A 16,121-nucleotide genomic window follows, 5' to 3' on the forward strand; every position below is an offset into this window, starting at 1 on the left:
ACGGCCCTCTCCGCAAATATTTGTGTCAAATTAATTTCCTGAATCGAAGCTCGAAGAATTTGTCTTTATTATAATTTCCACAACAGCTGCTTTTCAGGGGATTTTGCCGTCATCGGGGATTCTCCGTCCCCTCGCTGAACGCAACTTCATGTTTCTGTTCCTTCTCCTTTCTGACATTCCCCAGTATTGTAAGCAGTGAGAGAAAGAAAGATGGACTGATAAAACAATTTAATAATTTTTTATTTAATGCTCCTTCAGCAATGGAAATGAATATCATTGCTGCACATAAAACAGACCAGAAGTGTGTCTAAAAGAGGCAGACCTCCATGGCTTTGGTTCTCGACTGTCCAGATTCTCCATACTGACACACCTCAAACTAGGTTTTATGGTCAACTTGAAAGAATGCATTTACTGCCATTATTACTATTATTTAATATTCATGGTTTTGTTCAGATTTTTGGGGCTGCCTAATTTAGATGTGAACATGCAATTCGCAAAGCTTACCCTTTCAGCTGCCATTCTAAAGTACATAAGAGCAGTTTCATTGTTCTGATGCACAATTTCATTCCCTTCAGAATACATCTGGAAAATAAAGTTACAGTTAAATTAAAGTGCTTCTTAAACACTGAGGGGTTGGGGAGTGAGGCAGCAATCAGATTTTTTATAATAATAATAATCTTTATTGTCACAAGTGGGCTTACATTAACACTGCAGTGAAGTTACTGTGAAAATCCCCTAGTCGCCACATTCCGGGTACACGGAGGGAGAATTCAGAATGTCCAAATTATCTAACAGCACATCTTTCAGGACTTGTGGGAGGAAACCAAAGCACCCGGAGGAAACCCACGCAGACAGAGGTAGAACGTGCAGACTCCGCACAGACAGTGACCCAAGCCGGGAATCGAACCTGGTACCCTGCTTCTGTGAAGCAACCGTGCTAACCATTGTGCTGTCGTGCCGCCCTTGGGGACAAGCAGCGACTAACGGTGGGCTGTGGCGTCAACATGGAGGAGGGAGAAACACAATCCGCGAAGTATTTTTTTAAAAAGTACCTCTTTGGTCTCACACTGTGTTAATTGTAAATTAATTGTATGCAGATGGTGGGCATTAACTGGGCATTCATTTGCCATTGTATAAATAGAAACAGGCTGAGACTGTGGCTGTTGGGTTCAGGGGCGCATGTTTCTAATGTGGGTCTCTGGAAATAAATGTTTTTTAAAAAGTGTAAAGATTGGTTCCAGTTCTATCCTTCACCACCTTGCTTTCAGGAGTATCACTGACCCAGAGATCTGGCTTTAATTCTGGCCTTGGTTGATTGCCTGCATGGATGTCTGAGTGGAGTTTGCACTTTCTCCCCGTGTCTGAGTGGGTTTCCTCTGGGTGCTCCGGTTTCCTCCCAGTCAAATGATGTGCAGGTTAGGTGGATTGGCATGATAAAAATTGCCCCTTAGTGTCCAGGGATGTGCAGATTTGGTGGGGTTATGGGGATTAGGCGAGGGAGTCGGCCTAGGTCGGGTGCTCTTTCAGAGGGTCGGTGAAGACTCAATGGGCTGAATGGCCTCCTTCTGCACTGTAGGATTCTATGGTTCTAGACCAGATATTCTTGAAAAGTACAGATTAACTTACTTACCTTGCAGGTCAGCTGTTGAGTTCGGGAGTGAGAGCTGGGACCTTAGAATCAGCGCGGGAATTTGAAAAAGCGCGGGAGCTGCGAGGCAGAGGGGACCGTTTAAAAGGTCGCTGCCTGGGGTGAGGTAAGTACAGATTAACTTACTTACCTTGCAGGTCAGCTGTTGAGTTCGGGAGTGAGAGCTGGGACCTTAGAATCAGCGCGGGAATTTGAAAAAGCGCGGGAGCTGCAAGGCAGAGGGGACCGTTTAAAAGGTCGCTGCCTGGGGTGAGGTAAGTACAGATTAACAACTTACTTACTTTGCAGGCCAAGTCGATTTCAGCAGGAGCGGAGCAGGCTAGTCCATTTCAGCGGGGGCAGTGCGGAAGTGATTTCTGGGAGGTAAGTTTCTCCTTTAAATTTTTTTTTTTAAATTTTAGTGTTTAAGGTGGGAACAGGAAGTCGACCCGCGGACTTCTGGGAAGACCCTCACCAATAAATTCTGGTGGAGAGGAAACCCGAGACACTACACGTGTAGTGTCTCCCACCCGCCCTCCTCCTCTAACCTAATAATAAAACCCATTGGTGTGAGGTAAGTACCATATTTTATTATTGTTATTAATATTTTTTTAATATTAAAAAATTTAATTTAATTGTTAGCCAGATCTTGGTAGAAAGTTAGAGGAATGGCAGGGAAGGGAGTGCAATGTTCCTCCTGCAGGATGTTTGAGGTGAGGGATGCCGTTAGTGTCCCTGCTGATTTTACCTGCAGGAAGTGCTGCCATCTCCAGCTCCTCCAAGACCGAGTTAGGGAACTGGAGCTGGAGTTGGAAGAACTTCGGATCATTCGGGAGGCAGAGGGGGTCATAGATAGCAGCTTCAGGGAATTAGCTACACCAAAGATTGGAGATAGATGGGTAACTGTAAGAGGGACTGGGAAAAAACAGTCAGTGCAGGGATCCCCTGCGGTCGTTCCCCTGAGAAACAAGTATACCGCTTTGGATACTTGTGGGGGGGGGGGACTTACCAGGGGTAAGCCATGGGGTACGGGCCTCTGGCACGGAGTCTGTCCCTGTTGCTCAGAAGGGAAGGGGGGAGAGGAGCAGAGCATTAGTAATTGGGGACTCGATAGTCAGGGGCACAGATAGGAGATTTTGTGGGAGCGTGAGAGACTCACGTTTGGTATGTTGCCTCCCAGGTGCAAGGGTACGTGATGTCTCGGATCGTGTTTTCCGGGTCCTTAAGGGGGAGGGGGAGCAGCCCCAAGTCGTGGTCCATATTGGCACTAACGACACGTGATAGTGAGATGAGGAATAGGGAGAGAGAGCAATTAAACACGTGGCTACAGGGATGGTGCAGGTGGGAGGGATTCAGATTTCTGGATAACTGGGGCTCTTTCTGGGGAAGGTGGGACCTCTACAAACAGGATGGTCTACATCTGAACCTGCGGGGCACAAATATCCTGGGGGGGAGATTTGTTAGTGCTCTTTGGGGGGGTTTAAACTAATGCAGCAGGGGCATGGGAACCTGGATTGTAGTTTTAGAGTAAGGGAGAATGAGAGTATAGAGGTCAGGAGCTCAGATTTGACGTCGCAGGAGGGGGCCAGTGTTCAGGTAGGTGGTTTGAAGTGTGTCTACTTCAATGCCAGGAGTATACGAAATAAGGTAGGGGAACTGGCAGCATGGGTTGGTACCTGGGACTTCGATGTTGTGGCCATTTCGGAGACATGGAATAAGCAGGGACAGGAATGGATGTTGCAGGTTCCGGGGTTTAGGTGTTTTAGTAAGCTCAGAGAAGGAGGCAAAAGAGGGGGAGGTGTGGCGCTGCTAGTCAAGAGCAGTATTACGGTGGCGGAGAGGATGCTAGATGGGGACTCATCTTCCGAGGTAGTATGGGCTGAGGTTAGAAACATGAAAGGAGAGGTCACACTGTTGGGAGTCTTCTATAGGCCTCCAAATAGTTCTAGGGATGTAGAGGAAAGGATGGCGAGGATGATCCTGGATAAGAGCGAAAGTAACAGGGTAGTTATTATGGGAGACTTTAACTTTCCAAATATTGACTGGAAAAGATATAGTTTGAGTACATTAGATGGGTCGTTTTTTGTACAGTGTGTGCAGGAGGGTTTCCTGACACAATATGTTGACAGGCCAACAAGAGGCGAGGCCACATTGGATTTGGTTTTGGGTAATGAACCAGGCCAGGTGTTGGATTTGGAGGTAGGTGAGCACTTTGGGGACAGTGACCACAATTCGGTGACGTTTACGTTAAGGATGGAAAGGGATAAGTATACACCGCAGGGCAAGAGTTATAGCTGGGGGAAGGGAAATTATGATGCCATTAGACGTGACTTGGGGGGGGATAAGGTGGAGAAGTAGGCTGCAAGTGTTGGACACACTGGATAAGTGGAGCTTGTTCAAGGATCAGCTACTGCGTGTTCTTGATAAGTACGTACCGGTCAGGCAGGGAGGAAGGCATAGAGCGAGGGAACCGTGGTTTACCAAAGAAGTGGAATCTCTTGTTAAGAGGAAGAAGGAGGCCTATGTGAAGATGAGGTGTGAAGTTTCAGTTGGGGCGATGGATAGTTGTTACAAGGTAGCGAGGAAGGATCTAAAGAGAGAGCTAAGACGAGCAAGGAGGGGACATGAGAAGTATTTGGCAGGAAGGATCAAGGAAATCCCAAAAGCTTTCTATAGGTATGTCAGGAATAAGCGAATGACTAGGAAAAGAGTAGGACCAGTCAAGGACAGGGATGGGAAGTTGTGTGTAGAGTCTGAAGAGATAGGCGAGGTACTAAATGAATATTTTTCGTCAGTATTCACTCAGGAAAAAGATAATGTTGTGGAGGAGAATGCTGAGCTCCAGGTAAATAGATTAGATGGCATTGAGGTACGTAGGGAAGAGGTGTTGGCAATTCTGGACAGGCTGAAAATAGATAAGTCCCCGGGACCTGATGGGATTTATCCTAGGATTCTCTGGGAGGCCAGGGAAGAGATTGCTGGACCATTGGCTTTGATTTTTATGTCATCATTGGCTACAGGAATAGTGCCAGAGGACTGGAGGATAGCAAATGTGGTCCCTTTGTTCAAAAAGGGGAGCAGAGACAACCCCGGCAACTATAGACCGATGAGCCTCACGTCTGTAGTGGGTAAAGTCTTGGAGGGGATTATAAGAGACAAGATTTATAATCATCTAGATAGGAATAATATGATCAGGGATAGTCAGCATGGCTTTGTGAAGGGTAGGTCATGCCTCACAAACCTTATCGAGTTCTTTGAGAAGGTGACTGAACAGGTAGACAAGGGTAGAGCAGTTGATGTGGTGTATATGGATTTCAGCAAAGCGTTTGATAAGGTTCCCCACGGTAGGCTATTGCAGAAAATACGGAGGCTGGGGATTGAGGGTGATTTAGAGATGTGGATCAGAAATTGGCTAGCTGAAAGAAGACAGAGGGTGGTGGTTGATGGGAAATGTTCAGAATGGAGTTCAGTCACAAGTGGAGTACCACAAGGATCTGTTCTGGGGCCGTTGCTGTTTGTCATTTTTATCAATGACCTAGAGGAAGGCGCAGAAGGGTGGGTGAGTAAATTTGCAGACGATACTAAAGTCGGTGGTGTTGTCGATAGTGTGGAAGGAAGTAGCAGGTTACAGAGGGATATAGATAAGCTGCAGTGCTGGGCTGAGAGGTGGCAAATGGAGTTTAATGTAGAGAAGTGTGAGGTGATTCACTTTGGAAGGAATAACAGGAATGTGGAATATTTGGCTAATGGAAAAGTTCTTGAAAGTGTGGATGAGCAGAGGGATCTAGGTGTCCATGTACATAGATCCCTGAAAGTTGCCACCCAGGTTGATAGGGTGGTGAAGAAGGCCTATGGAGAGTTGGCCTTTATTGGTAGAGGGATTGAGTTCCGGAGTCAGAAGGTCATGTTGCAGCTGTACAGAACTCTGGTACGGCCGCATTTGGAGTATTGCGTACAGTTCTGGTCACCGCATTATAGGAAGGACGTGGAGGCTTTGGAACGGGTGCAGAGGAGATTTACCAGGATGTTGCCTGGTATGGAGGGAAAATCTTATGAGGAAAGGCTGATGGACTTGAGGTTGTTTTCGTTGGAGAGAAGAAGGTTAAGAGGAGACTTAATAGAGGCATACAAAATGATCAGGGGGTTGGATAGGGTGGACAGTGAGAGCCTTCTCCCGCGGATGGAAATGGCTGGCACGAGGGGACATAGCTTTAAACTGAGGGGTAATAGATATAGGACAGAGGTCAGAGGTAGGTTCTTTACGCAAAGAGTAGTGAGGCCGTGGAATGCCCTACCTGCTACAGTAGTGAACTCGCCAACATTGAGGGCATTTAAAAGTTTATTGGATAAACATATGGATGATAATGGTATAGTGTAGGTTAGATGGCTTTTGTTTCGGTGCAACATCGTGGGCCGAAGCGCCTGTACTGCGCTGTATTGTTCTATGTTCTATGTTCTAAAACTGCTGGTCTTGTGTGACACTGGAGCTGTGTCAGCAATTTTGTGCATTTTCTGTAGTCCTCTGCATCTCTAAAACATTCAGTTAGTTCTTTAAAATAAATCTGAAGGTCACATGCCTGTGATTTCTATTTTAGGCATCGCTGGAAGCAAAGTACCCTCTAATTTTATCTATTACTTAAAACAAAGTCAATTTTAAAAGCATTTGGTTGATATTCCATTTTACTTTATAGTCATGATTTTCTGCCATCTATGGGAAGTACAATATTGCATGGGAAGTATGAATAATCTCAACTAATATTATATTGCCAGGCTTGGCTTGTTTCTGGTTAATAATAATCTTTTATTGTCACAAGTAGGCTTACGTTAACACTGCAATGAAGTTACTGTAAAAAGCCCCTAGTTGCCACATTCCGGTGCCTGTTCAAGTACACAGAAGGAGAATTCAGAATTCTCAGACGGTATGGGAATTGAGCCTGCGCTGCTGGCCTTGTTCTGCTTTACAAACCAGTTGTCTAGCCTACTGAGCTAAACCAGCCCTGTGTTAGATGCCAAAATGCTATAGATCAGAATAGATAATTTTACAAGGTCAGAAGTAAAAATGCCCGATTAATTATGCTTCATGGTCCAAAGCATCTTTAGTCTATGCTTTATAAACATTCAATAATTTCTCAAAGTAAATTGCATAACCATGATCTGCATCACAAATTACAATTTTAGGTTATATTAACAATTATGATGAAAATTTTGTTGATACAAAAGGGCAAATAAAGACCAATTTTTCAAACCTTTAATATTATTACCTTTCCTAAAAAGCCCAAGGCATTTGTACTGCCCCCGTAAGCAGCTTTTGATAAGTAGTAGAAAGCCTTCTAAAGAAAAAGAAAATAGTCTACCATGTTTATTATGAAAATCTTGTTGCATGTACAAAGCCTATCTAAAATTAAACTCTCCCCATGTTATACAACTGGAGTAGCATATCTCATTCCCCCCCGCCCCCCATCCACCCCCAACCACCACAACCCCAGTAGTTCAGCCAGCTAACCATTTTTGATAATTTGAGCTTTGATGGGTTCATAGCCAAAAACAATCCCACCCTAAATTTGCACATCCACATGTCCACACTTTCTGGTAAGGGTTTCTGAACGGTGGCCTGCAGCAGTAGCTGATTTTCCCCACCATGCAGTGGAAAGGGTTTAAAGTCAGTATATCTCTCTGGTGCCAAATTAGCACTGACTAGAATCTTCTAGTTGGAATAGCTCGGTTGAGGATTAAGGTTGAGGTTGAGGATCCCTGATTTGAGCACTACACCATTGGTTGCCATGCCTTCAACTTTGGAATTCCCTCTGTAAATCTTTCCGCTTCTTCTTCTTCCTTTGAAATGCTCCTTAAAACCCACTTCTTTGACCAAGCTTTTGGCCTGCCTGAATATTTTACGATGTGTCTTGGAGTCACAAAGTTTGTTCAATAACGCTCCTATGCAGTGGCTCGGGTTGTTATGATACTTTAAAGTTGCTATATAAATGCAAGTTGTTGTTGTTTCCCTTAACAATGTCATTGGGAAATCCTGCTGTCTATGTTTTGCTTTCAGAGTCACTTCATAAACAGTGATCAACTTCAAGAAACCAGCCTCACCTGTTCACATAGAGTATTTTACTGTTAGTTTGAATTGATTAGTATCTTCTGAATCAGAACCACTGAATTTGAGTGCATAATCTAGACAACCTTTTGTGGTGGTATGTATTCGGGGTAATGTGGTACCTGTGAAGCCGAGAGGCTATTGGCTGACAGGTCCCGGGTCCTGGTTGGATCTGCCGACTTCTGGCTCCGCCCTGAAGGCGGAGTATAAGAGCTCGAGCTTCTCCCCGCAGCCTCATTCTGTTGCTGAGCTGCTGGGGACAAGTCTCGCTTAATAAAGCCTAGATCGACTTCATCGCTTCTCGTCTCGCGTAAGTCATTGTGCGCTACAATTTATTAAGCGAGCTTAAAAGACTATGGAGCTCCGGATCGCCCCGGAGTGCCTGCGGATCAGCCCCCACGCAGCGAACTCGGCGGCCGTATTCAAACACTGGCAAGCATGCTTTGAAGGCAACCTCCGAACAGCCCCCGGCCGGATCACGGAAGAGCAGAAAATGCAGGTCCTGCATTCGAGGGTAAGCCCGGAGATTTACTCGCTTATAGAAGACGCAGAGGATTTCCCGACGGCGCTCGCATTGCTGAAGGGCATCTACGTTCGGCCCGTAAACCAGGTCTACGCGCGCCACCAACTCGTGACGAGACGGCAAATTCCCGGAGAATCACTCGAGGAATTCTACGGCGCTGCTAATTTTGGGACGAGGCTGCAACTGCCCGCCGGTGAACACGATCGAACACACGGACCTGCTAATTCGTGATGCATTCGTGGCAGGTATGAACTCTCCCCAAATCCGTCAAAGACTTTTAGAAAGAGAGTCGCTAGGACTCTCAGAGGCACGGGCCTTTGCAGCCTCCCTTGATGTGGCCTCCCAAAACACCCACGCCTACGGCCCCGACCGCGCGGCAGCCCCTTGGGCTCCGTGGACCCCCGTCGCGACCAACTCCCCGGCACCCCCCCCCCCGGCAAGCGTGCGCGGTTAAAGCGCCAGACCATCCCGGGGGCGCCCGCTGCTATTTTTGCGGACAAGTGAAACACCCCCGGCAGCGCTGCACGGCCCGCGTAGCTACTGGTAAAAGCTGCGGCAAAAAGGGCCATTTCGCGGCAGTGTGCCGGTCCCGGGGGGTCGCCGCAATCCCCGGAGAAGAACGAGGACAACAGATCCCGAACACCCCCCCAACGCCTCCAGTGCCCCATGTGCGACCCGCGGGCATTTTGGGTCCCGGGCACCACGAGGGGAGGATGGGCGCCGCCATCTTGTGACCCCCCAGCCACATGCGATTCATGGGGGCGGCCATTTTGTTCACCCCCGACTACGTGCGACCCATGGGGGCGGCCATTTTGTCCACCCCCGGCCGCGTGTTATTCATAGACGCCACCATCTTGGTTGACAACAAAGGACCCCAGCATCGACGGCTCCACGGGGTCCGAAGAAGACGCCGCAACACTACTACCACGACTGGCTTCGGTGACACTGGATCAATCGCGGCCCCGGACGCTCCAGACGTCGACAACAACGGTGCCGGTCAACGGATACGAGATGCCGTGCCTGATCGACTCCGGGAGCACTGAAAGTTTTATTCACCCAGACACGGTAAGACGCTGTTTTCTGACCATCCATCCAAGCACGCAAAAGATTTCCCTAGCTGCAGGATCCCACTCAGTGGAGATCAAAGGGTTCTGCATCGCAAACCTAACGGTGCAAGGGAGGGAGTTTAAGAACTACAGGCTCTACGTCCTGCCCCAACTCTGCGCGCCCACATTACTGGGATTAGACTTCCAATGTAACCTTCAGAGCCTAACATTCCAATTCGGCGGCCCAATACCCCCACTCACTATCTGCAGCCTCGCAACTCTCAAGGTTGAACCGCCGTCCTTGTTTGCAAACCTCACCCCGGATTGCAAACCCGTCGCCACTAGGAGCAGACGGTACAGCGCCCAGGACCGGACATTTATTCGGTCTGAAGTCCAGCAGTTGCTGAAGGAAGGCATAATCCAGGCCAGCAACAGTCCCTGGAGAGCCCAGGTGGTAGTCGTAAAGACCGGGGAGAAGCAAAGGATGGTCGTAGACTATAGTCAGACCATCAACAGGTACACGCAGCTAGATGCGTACCCTCTCCCCCGCATATCCGACATGGTCAATCGGATTGCTCAGTATAAGGTCTTTTCCACCGTGGACCTCAAGTCCGCCTACCACCAGCTCCCCATCCGCCCAGGTGACCGCAAGTACACCGCCTTCGAGGCAGACGGGTGGCTATACGACTTCCTAAGGGTCCCATTTGGCGTCACGAACGGGGTCTCGGTCTTCCAACGGGAGATGGACCGAATGGTTGACTAGCACGGGTTGCAGGCCACGTTCCCGCGTCTCGACAACGTAACCATCTGCGGCCACGATCAGCAGGACCACGACGCCAACCTCCAAAAGTTCCCCCAGACCGCTAACGCCCTGAACCTCACATAGAACGAGGAAAAGTGCGTTTTTAGCACAAACCGTTTGGCCATCCTGGGATACGTAGTGCGCAATGGAGTAATAGGCTCCGACCCCGAACGCATGCGCCCCCTTATGGAATTTCCCCTCCCCCACTGCTCCAAAGCCCTGAAACGTTGCCTGGGCTTCTTTTCATATTACGCCCAGTGGGTCCCCCAGTACGCAGACAAGGCCCGCCCGCTAATACAGTCCACTACGTTCCCCCTGTCGACAGAGGCTCGCCAGGCCTTCAGCCGCATCAAAGCGGATATCGCAAAGGCCACGATGCGCGCCATCGACGAGTCCCTCCCCTTCCAGGTCGAGAGCGACGCATCCGATGTAGCTCTGGCGGCCACCCTTAACCAAGCGGGCAGACCCGTGGCCTTTTTCTCCCGGACCCTCCACGCCTCAGAAATCCGCCACTCCTCAGTAGAAAAGGAAGCCCAAGCCATAGTGGAAGCTGTGCGACATTGGAGGCATTACCTGGCCGGCAGGAGATTCACTCTCCTCACCGACCAACGGTCGGTAGCCTTTATGTTCGATAATGCACAGCGGGGCAAAATTAAGAATGACAAGATCTTAAGGTGGAGGATCAAACTCTCCACCTACAATTATGAGATCTTGTATCGTCCCAGAAAGCTGAACGAGCCGTCCGATGCCCTATCCTGCGGCACATGTGCCAACGCACAAATAGACCGCCTCCAAGCCCTCCACGAGGACCTCTGCCACCCGGGGGGTCACTCGATTCTATCATTTCGTAAAGTCCCGCAACATCCCCTACTCTGTGGAGGAGGTCCGTACAGTCACCAGGAACTGCCACATCTGAGCAGAGTGCAAACCGCACTTTTTCAGGCCGGATAGAGCGCACCTGATCAAGGCTTCCCGCCCCTTTGAACGCCTCAGTTTGGATTTCAAAGGGCCCCTCCCCTCCACCGACCGCAACGCATACTTCCTGAACGTGGTGGACGAGTACTCCCGTTTCCCCTTCGCCATCCCCTGCCCCGACATGACAGCGGCCACAGTCATTAAAGCCCTTGGCACCATATTCACACTGTTCCGTTTCCCCGCGTATATCCATAGCGACAGGGGGTCCTCCTTCATGAGTGACGAGCTGCGCCAGTTCCTGCTCAGCAAGGGCATAGCCTCGAGCAGGACGACCAGCTACAACCCCCGGGGGAACGGGCAAGTAGAGAGGGAGAACGGCACGGTCTGGAAAACCGTCCTACTGGCCCTACGGTCCAGGGATCTCCCAGTTTCCCGGTGGCAGGAGGTCCTCCCGGACGCTCTCCACTCCATCTGGTCGCTGCTGTGTACCACCACTAACCAAACGCCGCATGAGCGCCTCCTTGTCTTCCCCAGGAAGTCCTCCTCCGGAACGTCGCTGTCGACCTGGCTGGCGGCCCCAGGACTCAACTTGCTCCGGAAACATGTGCGGGCGCACAAATCGGACCCGTTGGTCGAGAGGGTCCACCTTCTCCACGCGAACCCGCAGTACGCCTGGCGTACCCCGACGGCCGACAGGACACGGTCTCCCTGCGGAACCTGGCGCCGCCGGCAACACCCACGCACCCCCGACACCGATCACCCCCTCCCTGCCACCGGCGCACCCAGCGACCGCCCCCTTCCTGGGGGGATCGGTCCTCCTCCCGTGCCCGCCCAGGAGTAAAACAGGAACAAACAGCGAAACTCTCCCGGAGACGACAACGACCGAGCAAGCACCTGCACCACCACCGGCCCGCTTGACTCGTGGAATCCACGTGACACCAAGAAAAGCAAGAATGTTGTTGTAACAAAAATTTTTTTTGCTCGTATTGTAAATAGTTCTCACAAACTTGTACATAGCCCAGTGTAGGGCTAAAGCTGGATTAACACAGTCCGAAATTTGTTCCAGGGCCAGCCTTGTAAACCCTTACCACCATGCGAATCACCACCCCGCCGGGTTCCCTTTTAACAAGGGGTGAATATGGTGGTATGTATTAGGGGTAATGTGGTACCTGTGAAGCCGAGAGGCTATTGGCTGACAGGTCCCGGGTCCTGGTTGGATCTGCCGACTTCTGGCTCCGCCCTGAAGGCGGAGTATAAGAGCTCGAGCTTCTCCCCGCAGCCTCATTCTGTTGCTGAGCTGCTGGGGACAAGTCTCGCTTAATAAAGCCTAGATCGACTTCATCGCTTCTCGTCCCGCGTAAGTCATTGTGCGCTACACCTTTGCAGTGCACTACTAAGGGAGTACCATCTTTCAGATCCAAAATTAAGACCTTGGGCGTCATTCTCCGCCGGCGGGAGTCTCCGTTTTGCCGGGGCCCGGGGGTTTCCCGACGGCGTGGGGCTGCCCCACAATGGGAAACCCCATTGACCAGCCGGTGTTACGGAGACTCCCACCAGCCGGTCGGGGCAGAAATGTGGCGGGGCGGGTAGGAGAATTTCGCCCCTTGTCTGTCTGTTCTGCAGGATGCAGAATTGGCCATGACCATATTCAAAGAACAGTAGGGTGTCCTGGCCAACATTCCTTCCCCGATGACACTACCAAAACTGATTAACATTTGCTGTTTGTGCAATCCTGTGTGCAAATTGGTTGCTGCATTTTGTTTTATGTTGGTTGTGACTGGATAAGGAACGATTGCTGAGACATTGGTTTGTCTGAACTATAACTGGTTTATTGGATAAACATAGCTATATACAGATATACAAGACTAGGTATTACTCAGTCTCAGCATTTTCCCACTCAACTGTTGGTCATGCATCCCTTACATCACCACGTGGGCAGTACTATTTTACCAGTCCATGCATTAACTCTTTCAATCCTGAACACCCAAATACCACATTTCATGACACAACCAAATTCCAGTCTTTCAACAGTAATTCATTTGTCTTAATACAGTTTACGACATCCGGTAACAATATAAAGTAACATGTAAATGCAAGTTCTTTCTTTTCATCTGGGATGGTCAATGAATTAGTCAATAGTAAAAAAATTAGAAAAGGCCTTTTAAAAAGATAAGAAAACATGGTAATAAATAGTAATAGAGTTTTGGATTACTGGCTTATACTTTGACTTCCCACGCAAGCTTTTGGATACAGACCAATTGGAAGCACCGCAGCCCATCAAAAGGAGGTAGTATTTCCCAATGGAGAACAGATATTGACTTTTCAATCCAGGATAATGATGGTGTAGAAGGGAAGAAAGATTACTTTAGTATGGGAATTTTTTAAAAGTTCAGAATAAAACAATTTGAATCAGCAAGTGTGCAATTGTAGATTTCATTATCATTGAGCACGGCAAGGTCCCACATTCAGGAACTTAGAATTCAGGGGAAACCTCTTTATCCCTAAGTGGTTAGAATATGGAACTCAATCCCACAGGGAGTAGTTCAGGCAAATCACACAGATAGAATTAAGGGGAAGCTAGATAAACACATGTGGGAGAATAGAATAGAAGCGTTCATAGGGCGAGGGTGTGAAGAGACTTAAATGGAGCATTTACACCAGCTTGGACCTCGTTCGGTGCTGTAAATACTCTGTTATTATAATACACAGGTAAAGGAGAACCACAACTTACAAATTGTGGTTCTCATTTCAGCATTGATTTTCATTTCACACCAATCCAGAACTTACGAATTGTTCTTCTAAAATGTATCATTCCTGACTTTCATTTGCAATTTTCTTTGGTGACGATCCAGTTATACCACAGTTACAAAAGGGCCCTTTCTAAGAGCACACCTACCTCGTAGTCCTGTTCAATTCCTTTGGCTCCTGTTAGATGTAGCTGACCAAGGCCAACCTAAGTGAGAATATATTTTTAAACAATTTCAGACAGCTACAAATGCAAACACTACTAACCTGAAAAAATAACTAATAATTTCACTGATTCAGTACTTGTTCCTTAATAAACAATGTACAAGACTTTTAATTTTTAAAAGTTCTTTCACAGGATATGGGTTTCGTTGGCAAAGCAACATTTTTGCCTTTCCCTGATTGCCTAAGAAGGTGATGATGAACTGCCTTCTTGAACCACTGCAGTCCATGTTGTGTAGGTACAGAGATGTTCGGGAGGGAGTTCCAGGATTTTAACCCAGCAAAAGTGAAGAAACTGTGATACATTTTTTTTCAATCATGCATGGGATGTGAGCATCGCTGGCAGTGCCAGTATTTATTGCTCATCCCTAATTGCTCTTTCAGAGGGCATTTACGAGTCACATACATTGCTGTGGATCTGGAGTAACATGTAGACCAGCCCAGTTAAGGATAGCAGATTTCCTTCCCTAAAGAATATCAGTGAACCAGGTGGGATTTTACAATAATTGAGAATGGTATCAAGTTCATCAGTATGGTGGGATTCGAACCCGGGTCCTCAGGGCATTACCCTGAATCTCTGGATTACTTGTCCAGGGATAATACCACTACACCATCTCCTCCTCTATTTCCAAGTCAGGATGGTGTGTGATTTGCACGGGAACTTGCAGGTGGTGGTATTCCCATGCACCTGCTGCCCTTGTCATTCTAGGTGGTAGAGGTCGCCTTTTTGAAAGGAGCCTGGGTGCGTTGAAGGAGCCAAGGTGCGTTGTTGCAGTGAATCTTATAGATTATTGCTACTACTGTGTGTCAGTGGTGGAGGGAATGAATGTTTAAGGTGATGGATGGGGTGCCAATCAATTGGGCTGCTTTGGTGGGTGGCACGGTGGCAAGCACTGCTGCCTCATGGTGCAGAGGACCCGCTTTTGATCCCAGCCCGGGTTACTGTCCATGTGGAATTTGCATATTCTCCCTGTGTCTGCTTGGGTCTCACCATCACAACCCAAAAATGTGCAGGTTAGATGGATTGGCCACGCTAAATTGCCCCTTATTTGGAAGAAAAAGAATTGGGTTTCCTACATTTATATATTTTTAAAAATTGGGCTGCTTTCTCCGAGATGGCGGCACGGTAGCACAGTGGTTAGCACTGTTGCTTCACAGCGCCAAGTACCCGGGTTCAATTCCCGGCTTGGGTCACTTGTCTGTGCAGAGTCTGCATGTTCTCCCCGTGTCTTCATAGGTTTCCTTCGGATGCTCCAGTTTCCTCCCACTAATCCCAAAAGACGGGCTTGTTAGGTGAATTGGACATTCTGATTTCTCCCTCTGTGTACCCGAACAGGCGGCGGAGGCGACTATGGGCTTTTCACAGTAACTTCATTGCAGTGTTAATGTAAGCCTACTTGTGTCAATAATAAAGATATAGAAGATGGTGTCAAGTTTCTGAAGTATCGTTGCAGCTGCACTCAATCCTGGCAAGTGGGGAGTATCCCATCACAAGAATGAAATATCTGCTATTGGAACAAACATTAAACAAGTCACAGTGCTAAAAACACATCCTTGGCCTTTTGTGAAAGTAAGCATGTAGGATTTGGGCAAACAATTAAAAACTAACGGTAAAGCAACGAGGCAGTGTTAAATCACAACGGTGATTTATTTAAAGAAAACGAAGGTTATATATAGAACAGAACAGTACAACTCCAACACAGGTCTAGTTCCCTTGACTCCCAAGCTTACTCTGACAATACCCTAACAACTAGGTCCACACCTAGACACTCGATAGCCTGGGATTCACGTGCTCCGTCCTCATAGGCTCTGAGTGGGTCACATGGCCTGTGAAAGATCACCCCTTAAAGGGGCCACGCTGCCATAATCCTCCCCTCTTAAGTTCCCTTACAAATCCCTGAAACACGAAAAACAGTAAAACTCTTATTTACAATTACATACAGTCAAAAAGAGTTACAGTAAGGGAGCTCAAAGGACAGTTCAATAGGTAAGTCTATCTGGCTACTTCCTAATTGTTGGTGAGTGCCTCACTTAGCTACCAGCTTCTTCAAACTTGAGGCATTTGAGTCCACAGCAGAGACAGGCAAATTTGTAGATTCCGAAGGGACCATACTGACTGCCTCCTCAGCTCCTTCTGTGGTCCC

General features: G+C 48.2%; 1 protein-coding gene across 1 annotated transcript in view; it reads right to left on the minus strand.

Annotated features, from left to right (window-relative positions):
- LOC140421748 (protein sel-1 homolog 1-like) overlaps positions 1–16,121 on the minus strand; it is a 126,090-nt gene that overhangs the window by 36,959 nt on the left and 73,010 nt on the right. Inside the window, exons 8-10 of the mRNA XM_072506603.1 lie at positions 13,907–13,963; positions 6,889–6,957; positions 505–582 (exon numbers count right to left, since the gene is read on the minus strand). Of these exons, the coding sequence (XP_072362704.1) occupies positions 505–582; positions 6,889–6,957; positions 13,907–13,963 (204 nt within the window). The remainder of the gene's footprint in view (positions 1–504; positions 583–6,888; positions 6,958–13,906; positions 13,964–16,121) is intronic.

Source organism: Scyliorhinus torazame, chromosome 1 (genome assembly GCF_047496885.1).
Source record: "Scyliorhinus torazame isolate Kashiwa2021f chromosome 1, sScyTor2.1, whole genome shotgun sequence".
Lineage (NCBI taxonomy): Eukaryota > Metazoa > Chordata > Chondrichthyes > Carcharhiniformes > Scyliorhinidae > Scyliorhinus > Scyliorhinus torazame.